The 16,461-nt window shown below is 38.6% G+C and overlaps 1 protein-coding gene across 3 annotated transcripts in view; it reads right to left on the reverse strand.

Annotated features, from left to right (window-relative positions):
- PACSIN2 (protein kinase C and casein kinase substrate in neurons 2) overlaps positions 1-16,461 on the reverse strand; it is a 55,680-nt gene that overhangs the window by 23,114 nt on the left and 16,105 nt on the right. For all 3 annotated transcript variants that reach the window (XM_058022490.1, XM_058022488.1, XM_058022489.1), the window contains exon 2: positions 4,771-4,881. In XM_058022490.1, coding sequence (XP_057878473.1) covers positions 4,771-4,830 — 60 coding nt within the window. In that variant the 5' untranslated portion in view covers positions 4,831-4,881. The remainder of the gene's footprint in view (positions 1-4,770; positions 4,882-16,461) is intronic.

Genomic DNA, 16,461 nt, shown 5'->3' on the forward strand with positions numbered 1-16,461 from the left:
CTGATACAAGATACTACCCCTGCCTGAGCCTTGACCTACCCACATTTTTTGACTGCCAGATCTACAGTAAGCCATCACCATGAACACAAGTTCAAACAGCAACTTCTCCAATTCCCTTTCAACAAGACAGCAATTTCCCAACCACAAATCAGAACCTGATAACAATATCTATGTTGTAATAAAAACTACTAACCTTTAGAGGAAACAAGTTACTATTTGTATTGTATTTCCAGCACTGAACTTAACTCTAAGTGCCAGAACTGGAAATTTCCATGAACAGTATTGAAATAGCAACTTAATAAAAGAAGTTTAACAGATGAAGTAATCTGCATTGACCTGCTCCACAGACAGTCTGAGCATGTGCAACCAGACAAGGTTAGAGTAGTAAATCTACTACCAGGCAACTACAGACTCCAGATTTACATTTTTTAGTAGGAAACCATAGCAAAGGCAGTGACAGTTCCAAAAGAAACTAAAGCCTTCTAGAGTCAGCAAACTGATAGAGAACAAAGTGTTTCACGTCCTAAAGACAATGAAATTTCTGTCAACAGCAATGTCAAAAGCTTTGAAGGTCACTTATCAACATTTTACTAGGTGTAGTTCTCATTAGCTCAACAGAACAACCAGCTTTCTACAACTAAAAATGTTTTAGTTTCAACAGATACACAGTGAGCAAAAACCAGCTTTGACAGTCAGTTTTTCAGCTAGGTCCCACAGCCAGCCACCTCACTCTCTGCCAAATGCCTTTAAGAAAAAGATGGGCTTTGCAGCACAGTTCAAAGGTAAATAAATCTGAGCTATTTTGGAGTGTGAGGGAACAAACTCGAAAGCTCACCCTGCCAGACTGACACTTCTGTGCCACAGCCAAGTTCAAATACATTCACTGCTTGCAGCTGTGGCACTAAAACATATCAAGGTGGCTTTTAACAAACTGCAAGCTGACTTTAAAAAACAAAGAAAAGATGTACTGTGTCAAAAATCTTGAAAAACTTCTAACAGGAGTATAAATGTCAGAATCTGTAGTAACAAAACAACTTCCAAACTGATTAGGAGTTCTTTACTTCCTGTGACCTGAGGCATGAAGCACTCAGCTGGCATTCCAGAGGCACCACAGCTTTTCTAATCAAATCAAACAAAACACATTGATCAAAGCTGTTTAACTCTTTTGAGAAAGATTAAGACCAGAATTCAAAGTTGCAGTCTTCAGAAACAAACCAACCAATTCAGAACATATAAAAAAGGATGGGTTTTAGACTAAATAGCAGTCAAATTTAGTTTGGATAGATGATTCCAATCCAGAAGTATCATGGGATGGCTTGGGTTGGAAGGGATGCTAAAGATCATCCAGTTCTGCCCCCCTGCCACGGGCAGGGACACCATTCACTATCCCAGCTTGCTCAGAGCCCCATCCAGCCTAGCCTTGGACACTGCCAGGGATGAGTCACAGCTGCTCTGGGCAACCTGTGCCAGGGCCTCACCATCCTCACAGGGAACAATTTCTTCCTGATATCCAATCTGAACCTGCTCTCTGTCAGTGTGAAGCCATTCCCCCTTGTCCTGTCACTCCAGGCCCTTGTCCAGAGTCTCTCTCCATCTTTCCTGTGGGCTCCCTTCAGGCACTGCAAGGCCACAATGAGGTCACCCCAAAGCCTTCTCCTCTCCAGGCTGAACAATCCCAATTCCCTCAGCCTTTCCTCCCAGCAGAGCTGCTCCATCCCTCTGCTCCCCTTGGTGTCCCTGCTCTGGCCTGGCTCCAGCAGCTCCCTGTCCTTGCTGTGCTGGGCCCAGGGCTGGATGCAGCCCTGCAGGGGGGCTCAGCAGAGAGGGGCACAGGGGCAGAATCCCCCCTGCCCTGCTGCCCTGGGGCTCTGGGTGCAGCCCAGCACAGGGGGGCTCTGGGTTGGGGCAGGGCCAGCTCTCACCCACAGCAGCCCCAGGTCCTTCAGCCAGGGCTGCTCCCTCTGCTCATCCCCAGCCTGGATCCATCACACACAGGGATGTGCCCAAGACAGGGGCAGCACCAGCACTGGGTCTGGTTAAACCTCATGAGATTCCCATGGGCCACTGCTCAAGCTTGTCCAGGTCCCTTTGGATTGTCACTGCACCCTCAGCTTGGTGCCATCTGCAAAGCTGCTGAAGGTGCCCTTGATCCCTCCATGCCATTAATGAAGATATTAAATACTGGTTCCAGTATGGACCCCTGAGGGACACCACTTGTAACCAATGTCCCTTGGGATTCTGAGCCACTGATTGCTTCTCTCGGGATGCAACCACCCAACTAATTCCTTTTCCATCCAGCAATCCACTCACAGAATCCATGTCTCCCCAACTTGGAGAGAAGGATGTTGTGGGGGACCATGTCAAAGGCTTTACAGCAATCCACATAAATGACACCTGAACCCTTTCTCTTGCCCACTGATGGAGCTGCTCCATTTGAAAATGGCACAAGGTTGGTCATGTCATGCAAGATTTGCCCTTGGTTGTCTCAAATCACCTCCCTGTCCTCCTTGTGCCTTATCAGAGCTTCTAAGAGAGTCTGTCCTATGATCTTCCCAGGCACAGGTCAGTAGTTACCAGAGTCCTCTTTCTTACCCCTTTTAAAGCCAGGTACAATGTTTCATTCCTTCCTGTCACCTGGAATTTCACCTGATTGCCAAAGCTTTCCAAGCACCATTGTAACAAGCACAATCTTTGTGGTTATACATCAAAAAAGAGAAAGCACAGAAAAATCTATAAAGAAACCAACTGATTGCTATACAGAAGTCTAAAATTTCCTTTTCCTAGGATAAAGAAAGGTATAAATATCCTAGGATAGAGAAAGGTAAGCTCATGCACTATACATTAGTCTACTCACATTGCTTATGAAACAGACTGCAGTCCTGACCTTTTGGAAAGAATACACAGACAAGTCCAAGGAAACAGTAAGTAGTAGTATTTACAAAATTATGTAAAATAAGTCACCAGTAGGACAAACACAAATAAGTCACCTATAATAACGATCAAATACATTTAAACAAACCTTCATGAAGGCCCTCATTTAAGGTAATTGCCATTTCCGATCATCCCTTTATCTGATTTAATTCTTTAAGTTAAAATTTGTCCAAACATAACCATCCTAGTTTACAGAAAATTTCATTCTTATTCACTCAGCTTTTATTCTTCCAGACATGATTATTTGATGGAAGACAACAGCTTGGTACAGAACAGCCAGCCAGAAATCACGTTCTACTGCCAAGTATACGATACACAACACACATCAAAATATCCCAACACACATCAAAATATCCCTCCAGAATTCTTTTTTCCTGCCTGCCTCCTCATTTTATTTTGAAACACTTCTAGCAAGCAAGCCTGCTCAGGAAGTTACCTCAGCATCAAACAAATCACACAGTAAAACTGAGGTTGGAAGGACCCTCTGGAGATCAGGTAGCCCAATCCCCTGCTCAAAGCAGGTGTGATAGCTCAGATTGTTCAGGATCACAGCCAGTTGAGAGACACCTCCAAGAGCAGTAGTTCTCAGGGTTCTTCTTCTACCCCTTTTAAAGCCAGGTACAATGTTTCACTCTTTCCTGTCACCTGGAATTTCACCTGATTGCCATGACTTTCCAATTATCACTTTAACAAGAACAATCTTTTTGGTTATACATCAAATGGTCTCACAGCCTGTCTGCAGCCGTCCTACAGAGAACCCCTACAACAAAAAGGGTCAAGGCTTAAAATACACTGACTTTAAAAGAATTTCTTTATAAATAAGACAGATATATTTAACATAATAGTAATCATCTCCTCAAAAAACTGTACTCAACAGATCCTCACTAGCATTAGGCCTTTTAGAGAATATACTGAAAAACATAGGAGATGTGCATCAAAATGTAATATGCTGTCACCACAAACAGCACAGTTCAGCAGTCCAGAAAAGCTTACATTTCAAAGGAAGTACAATATCAGATCACCAAAATTAAGTTGTGTAACATAGGTCTCTGGTAAATTCAGACAGGTTCCCCAAGCCATTTTCATGTTTGCTATTGTTCAAATTCAAAAGAGCTCCCTCTCAAATGGCAGAAGTTTGTCCTACTGAATACAGCTAATTTGGACAGAGTACTTACCTCCAATTGTGTCAGTACTGACACTGCCAAACGTTTCTTTTTACTCAAAGACTTATTTTGGTAAAAATATTTCTGCTTTATGAATTTTCCTTTCTTCAGGGCTTAAATTATTACAGCATCCGAAAGTCTCTGTCAGATTGGGGCAGTACAAATTGCTGATATTACAAAGTACTTCATATTATCTTTCTGTATGTATCTGTAGGTTCTGTTTTTACACTGAGGTAAGAATATCTTGTCTCAAGAAAGTTTATATTTTTATCTAGATAAAAAGACGAGACAGGCAGTACATCCACACAGTATCTTACTTTTGTAATTTATGTACATTACAGTAGCTTGGAACAGTTAATTCAGATTTAACACTGATCATTTTACAAGCTACTCACATAAGGCCTTCCTTGACAATAACAACTGACAAAGGTTCAATTCTGAATTCCATACCATACCCAAGTGGATGATGCTCAAGTTTGTGCGCATTAAAGTCCTCAAAAGAAATAGGTCAAAATCCAAAAGGTAATTTTAACTCTGAAGGCTATTTCTGCAGATCACAATAACCAATGTGTCTTGTATTGCAGCTCTCTCCACAACTTATAGTGCACAAAAATCAGATTTTCTACAATACAAGTAAAAAATAAAATCAAAATATTGAAGAGAACATTTGGATTACCTCCCAGAAGCTATCACTAGAAACTTCTACTCCAACGGAATCATCGTATGAGCCAGACATTGTTATGTATGAAGAGCTTGTAAGTATTCAGAGCTTAAACACCTTCAGAATCTGTAAAAAAAAGAAAAAAATATTATGAGCATTATTAATGGAGTTTTGAAGTTATGAAAAAAATTATCTTAAGCAACTTCATTCAGTATTTTGAAATCTAGAGATGCCAAATAGAAAGAGGTAACCACACAGTGCATTTTGGAACAGAAAACTTCTATCCCACAGTTTGTAGCTCTTATCCTGACATAAGTTGTCCAGAAAACATTCAATGCATCTGCTTATATATATCACATTTCACTAGACTCTTGAGTTCATTTAAGGATAATTTAATGATAAAATATAATTTAATGTTATTTTATTTAATGATAAAATTTCCTATCATAACTAAAAGAAAAGATTGAGCAGTGAGATGCTTACTCATTAACTACTCCACTTTCAAAGCATTCCTACAAGACAATCAGCTGACCTTTGCTTCTGCAACAGTAACCTGCACTGAGTCCTATTCCTTTTCCACTGGAAATCTGTTATACAACGAAACCCACTGAAAATATTTAAGGCCAAAATTTGTTGATTTAAAGAAAAATAAATGTCTTCTTGTCATTGTTCTATTTTAGCAAAACAAACAAACAGAAAACCCATCAGCTCCAAATTCTGAGCTTTATTAGAAATAAGTCATTGCTTTAACAATTCAGGCATTTTCACTTTTATAGACACGGTTGCAGTGAAGAAAAATATAATCTATCCTCATCAAAGCAGATGACTCTATGAATGACTGGGTATGAAAAAGGTTAGGGTTACCCTAAGCTAACATGCAAGATTAACATCAAAAACATTACTGAGACAAAAATCCAAGCACTTGCATTCACAAATGCAGTTTGTGGGCTGGAGACCAAGAGGTAGGAGAGAAAGGAAACAGCTGCCTCCCAAAACACACACACAAATCCCTCTCTGATCTCTGCAGATATTTCACCAGGTTCCCCTGTTTGGATGTCTCCTGACAAGTTTATCTTTAATACTACCAGGGATATATACAGGTAAATAGATTTTATCCACCCCTTGGTGGATAAATACTTTTATCAGCAGTCTGTAAGTTGAAGCTCCCTCTTTTTTTTTGTCTTGTCAATCTTGCTTCCCCTAAAGTACCATGGTCCCTCCAAAAGGGGCTGAAAACCTCTCCAAATCTGACCTTGCTGCCCAGTGGTTATGACAAGCTGCTGAGAGAAACAGCACTGAAAGCCTCCCAGGCAAGGAGAATTCAACACTAAATTAGCATTTCTGGGATACACTGAGAATAACCATGCCATAAGGGTAGGCACTTGTCCACAACAAAACCCAGCTACTGAAACAAAATAGTTCTTTGGACAGTTGCAGCACAAACATAACAAAATTACTCTGGCTGGGAAGAAAAGATGTTTCTCCTTATCATTTGTTCACCCAATTCATTTATGTAATGCAATTCACAAAAAGCTTATATAACCTTAACGCTGAATATGGAACTAAAAACCACAACAGGAACATCAATTGTTAGAATTCTATTTTTAAAAGACAGCCAAAATATATTAAGGGTTCTACAAAATGGCAAACTAGAAACGAACATCATATACAGGCAAATTATTTTTACATATTAGTGTAACAATCTTTAATTATGTGATTAGTAATTACAAAAAAACAGCTTTTCCACCCGTGCTTTTACTGAATCAAGAGGGAAAAGTTTAAACACTATGCAATTGTCAGTTTCTCTAGCAGCACACCTTTACATGGAATGTGTTCCTTCCAGATAAATTTTATCCGTTGCAATTTTTACAATACATTGAGGAAAGCAAAGATTACATCTGTGATAACACAAGTGTATTTTTCCACATCCTTTTTAGACAGCTATAAAGCAGTATAAGGAGGAAACCAAACTGCAGTAAGCTTGCAACTAGCTGGACCAATTCATAAGAATGGTTTAAAATTAAACAGCCAGGCATGCCATGCAGAACGAGGCAGGAATGAGGTTCCGAAGATTGTTGGGAAGGGTGAGCGAAGTTTTTCTCCTCTACAGCAAGATCTTTCAAGCAAAGTGTTCACTGCCTTTTGGAGAAGATCTGTCTGACAGCTGCAGAGTTCAGCAATTTGGAAAAAGAAAGTCTGAAGTATAAACTTAAAGTTTCAGCCCATCCCATGCAGTCATCCATCCCACTCTCCTGAACCACACTAGTAGTATTTTTTCCCTCCAACTACAGATAAAGACAATGAAAATGTTCTGAAGTAATAATACAGCATCCACTTACCTTTAACAAAATAGCTTAAACTATATCATTCCTATAAATTTACTCTGAAAAGTTACATGGAAAGACTGAAAAAGTTCAACACAGGAACATTTTCTTAAAGGAACAGGTTGTGGTGACTGGGTTTTAAAAAAACCCTTTTATTCCTCTTCAACTAGAACTACATAATACATGGAGTTATCCTTTTTTTCCATAGAAGCATTAAAACGATCAGCACTCAGGAAATACTGATGGAATTAAGGTTTTAATGTGCCAAATACTATGCTGTGAGAAAGTATGAGCAAGCGTATTTAGGGAAACATTGTGAAGTCATAGCAACAACTGGTACAGAAAAACACTGTTTTTACAGCCCTACTTAAAAATAAACTGTATACTGAGATAGGAACATTAAGTGGTATGAGTCATGCTACCCTCACAAAACAAAATTATTACAGAAGCCAGGCCTTTAGCACATTTTTCATCAGGGTTTGGTCCTCCTATCCTCCAAGTGAATTTGCAGAGGTTTCACAAATAAAGTTCACTGCACTTTTTTTTTTTTTTTTTTTTTTTTGTTTTGCAGCGTCTTCCATTTTACTATAAAAGAAAACCTATGAACAACTACAGATGTCACATAAAATCTAGAAAATTTAGATGGATACACCAAGAAAGATGAGTTCTGCACAGATCCTCCACAAGATTCACCTGCATAGACAGAGCTGGGGGTTCTTTGGTCAGCTGGATTGCAGCAGAACTAATAACTCCATAGAAAGCACTGTGCCCACACCCACTTCCTATATTATCACAACAGTCTGGCTTCATCCACTCTTTTTCTGTTCATTCCACAACTCCAGGCACATCTCTTCAGTGCCTTTTCCTTGTCCCCCGGCTGCTAAGCAAACAGTAGCACAGTGCTGTGGCCATCAAAAAAAGCAGCCCAGAGAAAGCCTTACCAGTTCAGAGCCCCTGCTGCCTTTTGTCACAAGCACACTTTAGCCACAAGAGCTTATACAGGCTAAAAATAAGCCACAAAGTCCAAGTGCAGAAAGTAACTCCATCCTAAACAGCACATACTGTAATAGCTACGGAAATGATGCAAACAAACAAGGCTCCAGTTTCTTGGCCCTGACTTTTAAGCAATTCTTGTAAATTAGGATACATTGATCTTTGCCACAAGGAAATGGACCTCAATAAATAAATGTGGCTTTTTGTTTTTAAGCTTCCTCTTAGGGAACATTCTAGCCATGCTTTACGCTACAGACCTTGAATTTCTTCCTCACTGCCAGTGCCCCACTGTGTGAAAAGAAGTGCTATAAACATCCTGAGGGCTTAACACACAAGGATTTCAGAAAATATTAACTAATAACGAGCAAGCAGACCTTCAGATACCACACACAAAAGCAGCTGAACACAAGATACTGCCTCTGCTCTCAAGAAGTTGGTTTTGATATTACTTTGAAAGCAATTTGCAAAATTCCTAGCTTTGCTCATGTTGAAATAATTGGGGGGGCATTTCGGTGCAATAAATGCACACTGTTAAGAAGCTAAAATAATGCAGTGAATCTCAAAATTTCTCTTAAGGTATTTTTTAAAAGGAAGATGGGAAAAAGCTTTTAAAGAAATCCTTCAGTTAAACTCCCTCAGGCTTTTAATAACAAATAGCTGTGAAACAGGTAGGGTTATTTAAAGTGAGATTTTAACATTCTGACTTCTTTTGGAAGATGATGTTTATTTTGAAAATACATTTCACTATACTCAAAAAGAGAGCATTAAAAAAAAAAATCTAATTACAGTCCCATATACAATAGGCTGCTTTAAAGCATCACTAAACTGTGGCCCTAGGTGACAAACTGGTGCACAACACAGAAACATCTCAGAGTGACACAATCTTTCAAGCATGATCAGCACGGGTTGCTCACAGCTTTCATACAGATTCATACAGATGGATCTTGAAAACCACCAGGGATGGAGATAGCACAACCTCTCTGTGCAACCTATTCCAGTGATTAACTACCCTCAGGATACAGAAGGAAAAAAATGAATCCATACTTAGAAAACCAAATGGTGCTGCCATGCATTTTCTCCAAGGACTCTAGAGATGCAAGCTGAGACAGAGATGGTCTCTCAGCCTCTAGAAGGGAAAAGCACCTGGTCAACATTACCTTTTAAACTTATTTTTGGAATGACAGCATTTGTTGCCATGGATCTGACTCATCAAGATTCCAAGTTTCATGACTAAGGAGTGAATTACTTATGTATATGTATGACTCAACTTCAATTAGCTGCTCCTAAGAAATTTCAGCTATAATATTTTTCATTATTATTCACTGAAGTCTCAGGTTTTGTTCCACACAGAAGGAAACAAGACTTCCTTGTATAGAAATAAATACAATCTATGCTTTAAGTGTGAATTACTGTGATTTGCTACCAAGTGTACCTACCATGAATATGCCCAACTGCATTCTCTGGTTAAATAAGGCAATTTAGATCTTACTTTCTTTTCTATTTTGTCCAAAGAACTTGCTCTATAAGAGTTCTCAGTTTCTTCAAGGTTGGAAACTGTTTACTGTTTACATAGAAAAAAGTGACATAACTTCTTTAGCAACATTGTGAAATCATGTAACAAAAGCTGTTAAGAATCACAGCTACTGACACTGTAAAGTCCATGAATTAATATGAAAAGTAAATACAGGAAAAAAGAATGGTTTGGTTTACACATTCAAGTGACACCAAAAAACTCCAGACCCTGGGTGAAGGGAAGAAATGCATCAAACCATGATTAATCACTGCTACTCAATGCTGTGAAGTCTTCTAATTGCAATCAGTAGACATGACTGTATTTTATTAACAGAAGTTAGGCCTTAGATTTTTAAAGGTAGAGTCTCAAATTGATGGCTTGGGCCTAGCTCTTCTTTAGTCTATAAAATAGGCAGAGTAGCACCCTCCTCCACAGGGATTTAAAATAATCCCTTGGTCTCCATCGAGAAAACAACTACAGCAACAAACACTAGAGAAAAGTCCATAAAAGGAAATTGAAACACTGTTTCTTAGGGAATTCAGCCACTATGTTATAGTTGGCAGAGCCATGCACCAAATGATTTTTGGAAAGAAGTTGACAGCAACCTATTCGGTGAACCGTGAGCACTAAAGGAAGGAATCTAGGAAATGCATGCTGTTACAGACTCTGCAAGCTTATTTCCTACCAGGCACACTCCTCTGAGACTCAGAGCAATGTTTATTCCTAGATTTGCTAGTTTGGGTAACTGAATAATTTGCCACCTAGACATTTTTCAGTTAGCAAATAACATAAAATGACATTAAATAACAAAAAGCTATCAGTTCATAGTCGTCATTCATAACCCTGAGTAACATAACCCTCTGCACTTCTCAATTAAGGAAATCCTGAGTTTTAGGTTGCTTGTTCCACAACAACCTCCTTGGTATTGGATTATATTTGCCCATGCCTACGTCTGTTAAATGCTGAATGTGAAACCACTGAAAGCAGCACACATTCACTGCCCCAAATATACAAGCCATGAACACACATTCAAGCCATAGTTTCAACACACATCAGAAGATCACTAAAGAGATTAAACTTCTATGATAATTACCACATGTAAAAAAATCCCCCACAACTCTGGAGAGGAGACAGGCTCTAAAATTAAACTCTTCAGGCACATTAACACTGTGAGATGCAATCTTGCAGCAGATACATTTCACGATGCATAATAAAAGGAGTAAAACCAGCCATTTTGGTCATCATGGATTATTTTATTAAATAAATGAAACTTGAAATTACTGATCAAACAACTGGAAAAACACACAGCTTCATACAGAAGTATAGCTAAAACATGAGGCAATGACCCAACATTCTCAAGAAGACTCTTAGCCTGCACAATTTGTTTCACCCTGTAAAATAAAACCCCCCTCTCACACTCCAAAGCAGACTGGCAGAGCCCTGCAGTGAGCAGTTCTTATCTCCTGTCCTCCCTCCCCATAATTAGTGGCCAGACATGCTGGTTAGACATGCTGCTGTTACACATGCTGGATTTTTGCACATTCATGACCTAACCATCCCTAAGAGCTCCCACATGCTGTCAGCAGAGCCTCCCTCTGCATTTTTCCAATTAACCAGGAGATACCTGAAGTAGCAACATTGACTTTGGGGAATTTTTTTTTTTTTCTCAGCTTGACAAGCCAATGCGTGTAGGTGTATTATTTTAATTGTGCAATTTTTGTTCTAACCAGGGAAGCTATTAATTGCCTTCAGAGGCTTTGCAGAGGTTTTTATTTAAAGTTAGACACTGACCACAGAAATTATTAACACTACAAAATACATGCTTTAAATGGCATAGATATACCAGCTAAGAGGCAAAGTTGATGAAGTGATGTGGGGAGCTTTAAAATATTTGCATCCATTTAAAACAACTCTTAACATTTTCAGACTATACTTTTTTTTTTAAATCTGGAAGTATGAGGGAAAAATCCACATTAATGTTTTCTTCACTGCAAGGAAAAAAGTGCATAAAATTTGGTTTTGAGTAAATGTTACTGCCAGAAAACCAGCAGAAGAACTCAGGATTATTTGTCAATTAAAATAATATTTAAAAATAATCTTTGATTTTTCAAATCAGAGGTTTCCTACTGTTTAGGATCAAGTGATCAAAATGAAAACATGCAGGAAGAACTTTAATTTAATTACAGGTCTTCACCCTTTCAGAATGTTCACTTTTGTAACACCTGTGATATCATGAACTAATTTATATGTCCTGTCAGTCTCCCAAAACGAAATTAACCATATCATCTTGCCATCCCTCCTAAATAAATAAAATTGATATAAATATGCTTCTGCGTTTGTTTCAAAAAAAGCACAAAGGCAGCAAAATACCATGTCTTCAATTTGCAAATTACATTTAGTTAGCAAGAAATCTTTAACTGTCCAGATACTTTTAAAAATAAATAATTGACCCTTTAACCAACCCTTTAATTCCTTAATCTAGTGGAATGAGATGGCTTGCTATATACACTCATAATGAAAACTCATTTTTGTAAAATGTCAGGGGAAATGTCTAAAACATATATTTCATATTTAGTTTCAGAAGAATTTTACAACAGTGCAAAAACAAGGAGAGTGCAGAGCAGGATATTGATGGATTCTGCAGGAGAGGAGCCATGAAACAGCATTTCCAGCTGCACTGACAAAACAATTTCAGAGAGCAGTGACAAACACACAACTGCTCTAAAATGACCTATAATTAATAAGCAAAATAGAACATTAAAATGAGCACTGCCTCAGACATCACACTTATGTGACCACCCAGCATGACCACTGCTCTACTTCAAAACAGAAACCTCACAAAAGAACATAAATAAAAAGCAATACAATAACCATTCTAGAAATGGATATGTGTTGTGGACAGCAGGCTGTGTGAGCTCAGAGCCATCAGTTCAAACATGATTAACACACTCTCTTACATTCAAACAAACATTACAAATCATCACATTCAGCCAAAAATACTTTTGTATCGGCTGTGACACAGTAGAGTACATTTTGGCAGGAAAAAGCAACTATGGCAATTGTTTGGAAAAGTCATTCCACATTCTGTTTACAAGCTATTTACCTGAAAAGGCATGCCTCAGTTCACTTGTATTTTTTCCAGCTATGGAGCTGGGCAGCATAACTGCACAGATAACCACAGTACCTGCACAGCACTGCCCAACCTCCATTTCCACACACACAATTCTCTCATCAGCGTGTACTTTAGCACTTCCTGTGGGCTGATGGAAACCTTGTAGCTCAAGCTGATGTCTCTCCTCCCCGCTCCACACTGCAGCACTCAAAATAACACAGGGTTTTCAGTCAATATAGGGTTCTGTATAGCTGCAAAGCTGAATATTTGGTGTACTATAACCTTTAGGTAAGATCATGGGTGGTCCATTTTAAAGGGAAGTATTTTTAATCATACAACTGGCTTCAGTGGAAGAGAGTGTTTTTAAATATTTCAGTGAAACACGTAGGCACACTTTGCAGATGCGTCACTTAGGAAACAGATGTGTTGTTTCAGTGTTTCATAGTCAAAAGCTGTACTTTTCCATCTCAGGAAATACAGAGCTGTAGTATTAATTAATGAAATACTGACATGCATTGAATGGAAGTATATCTAAATCCCTATATGAAGGGGAAACAGGGCAGTCTTCCTGAATCTGAAGGTTGCACTGAGGAGATAAGTTTCTTTACTTGAGGAAAGAACCAATTCAGATCTCTCACCTGAACCAAATTCAGCCTGGTCTTTAACACAGACTTGTTTCCAAAGCCTAAATCACTGTTAGAAACTAAATCTGTGCATTAACAGCATGCCAGAATGCCCCATTTTCTGCTTATCTTAGAGAGATACAGATGACTATGATTGGCAAAACTAGGAAGGCTGATTGAGGCAGGGGAACCTGCATGGGTGAACCCATGAAAATCTGTGAACTCTTCAAGTACTAGTGAATTTTTCTGTCACTTCTTGGAGATATAAATAAAAGGAAATGGGGAAGTGATGATTTCTTTACCATGGATAAAGAAAAAACACAAAGAATAACAGACCTTCCTATGGAGTGTTTCAGAAAGACATTGCTGAAGGTGAAAGAGAAGACCCCCAGTCAGTAAAATAACAGACCACAATGTGCTCATGTTATACTTGATATAAACAGTACAGAGACATCACATTTCCACACAAAACTCCTTGGAGCTGAATGGATTGTTCTCTAGTAAGCAAACCCAGCAATTTTCTAAGCTAGATCCTCAACATAAGTAGCCTATAACACCAGAAATTAATTGCAAGTATAGCTTTTGCTCAAGGAACAGCCAAAGCTGGCAAAGAACTGTACTCCAGGACTAGCACCCTAAAGCAGAAATTAAATGACCACTTCCATAACTGTTGGCTCACATCAAAGCTGGGAAAAGGCTTTAAACAGTAGTTTCCATAATTACCAATTTTTTCTGCAGGCATTATCCCCTCACCGCCACAGTCATGCTGACAAAAAGCAGGTCAAATCATCATGCAACATTCTTTGACTCTCAAAATACATTAAAGAGTAGTTCAGCATTTGGGAAAAACACTATCAATGTAAAAATTGCTAAAGAAGATGGCCTTACAACTTAAAAGCAACATTTTCAGCTGTGACAGTCATCAGATTATACATCATTTCACCAATTTCATTTTTGGAACTGATACAAAATGTACAGACCTCTTCAGAATACAACTTGTAAATGCAGAAAGAAAACAACCACAGGCACATTTAACTTCAGCTATCCTTCTTTACAGTAAGTTAAATAAGTAATTATTCATTTAGGAACAATAAAAGATCTGTTCAAGAGTTTAAAATCAATGCTATACTGTAACAACACAAAAGACCATGTGACTGTATTCCACATTTAAGATTAAATAAGATTAATCCAGATTTTAAAGCAAACTGAATGCAGCTTCTAAAGAACTACTAGGAGAATTTAAATTGCTTGGTGTGGATGCCATGGGACAGAGAGAGAGAAATGGCAAGCGTTCCTCACAGCGGCTTGTGAGGCATTTCAGGAAAGATGTGATAACTTGTTGACTACAAACAATTTGCAGGTGGTGTTTTTGTACTTTATTTTTCTGTTCCTCTCGAGGACAGTGCGTGAGCAAGACGTTTCTGTTAGTCAGAACTGATAGAACAGAACCGATCACACCACTCTATAAAAACCGCGCGGTTCTCTGAATAAAACTGTGATGATCCTGCCTCTCGCCTGCTCCTGCCCCGACCTCAGTGCAAGAGCTGGGCTGTGTTCAAGTTGTAGAGAAGGTTACTCAATACTTAGTTTCATTAACATGGTCACTGACAAAAGAAACTCTTGAATTCTATTTAAACAGATTTTCAGCTCAGTGAATCTGAGGTAAACTTTAGGCAGGTCTTCTCATGTTTCTAGGCAATTAAATTTTCTGGTCCTGAAATGGTAATTACTGTAACAAGGTCAGAAGACCTTTACTTACAACTTAGTAATCTATAAAACATGAGCTGCTGACTTAGTAGAATTAAACATTCCCTAAAACATGTAATTTTTTTTTTTTTTTTTTGGTAATAAATATAATGAACTGGCTCCTTACCATGTACTAAACTCATTGGTCTAAGCTACCTGGAAGTATCATACTTAAATATTAGGATCAGGGATCATATTTAATGGCCTTCCCTCCTTCCCTGTACATGCAATTTGACAAGCAAAGAGAGAAAGAGGGGGTTGTTTGTTTTGGTTTGTTTGGGGTTTTTAAAAACACATACAGTACACTTTCCACCTACCTTAACCCTAATGCAACTGAAAAATCAAGAGTTTTCAGTGTGCAAAACAAGGAGCTGCTTTAGAGGCACATGAGATCCAGGTTAGGCAAGGGACAAGGTGAGAGTTTTTCTTTTCACTAATCTTATTAAGGGTTTAGAAAAGAAAGCACAGCAGAGCAGCCAGGTTTCCCCATGATTTTCAGCAATCTGAATACAAGTTATGTGACTTTACACAGCTCTCATACACACAAATCACTCAAATGTAGAATCCCTAAACATAAGAATGTGAAATGAATGCTTAAATTTGGTCAACTAACCTCACAAAAAGTAGTCTTTTCTACCCTGCTGCCACTTTTCAGGAAAAGGAAAGCTTTTAATGTCATTTTAAATTAATGCTTGACCAAAGTACAAGTAGGTCAGCCATCGACTCTGCAACCTAAATTGCACTGAAGTTCAAGGAAAGTGGGACAAGAGGCCCCACGAGCCGACAGTTCTTGCTCACACCATCACCACTGTGTTTTTGCAGTTAATAAAGCTGTGCTATCACTGACTGGAGCACTGGAACAGCAGCATGTAACCTGCATATGGGAAACAATCACAAGACAGAAAAAAGAAAGGTAGATAACCCCAACCAAGTTCAATTTAGTGCTCTCTCAAGGGCAGAGTCTGAGAAACCCTGCTGTTGAAAATTCAAGCACACAAGACTAACATTAAATAAGACTAAAGTTGATCACAGTATTGAAACAAAGTCTTAGTAAAAGCAGGAATTGCACAACTGCCTTTTTTGTTATGTATGCTGCTAACTTCATCATTTTAAACGGTTACACAAGGATTCTCAATCAATTGCTACTAAAGGTACAATAACACACCTTCTTTTCTTTTAGAATTGAACTCATACGTCAGTAACACCCACACTCACAGCTGAGAAAGCAGGCACAAATAGCTTCAGAATAAAGTGATCAAATTTCTTAAGCTATTTCGTTTACTGCAAATCATTCTACACATGATCACAAAACTGCTTAATGTTAGACTTCAGAAAGTCTGAAGTCATTACATTCAAATGCAACATCATCTTTTAAGTGAAAATAGAATTCAGTTG

This window comes from Melospiza georgiana, chromosome 4 (assembly GCF_028018845.1).
Source record: "Melospiza georgiana isolate bMelGeo1 chromosome 4, bMelGeo1.pri, whole genome shotgun sequence".
Taxonomy (NCBI): domain Eukaryota; kingdom Metazoa; phylum Chordata; class Aves; order Passeriformes; family Passerellidae; genus Melospiza; species Melospiza georgiana.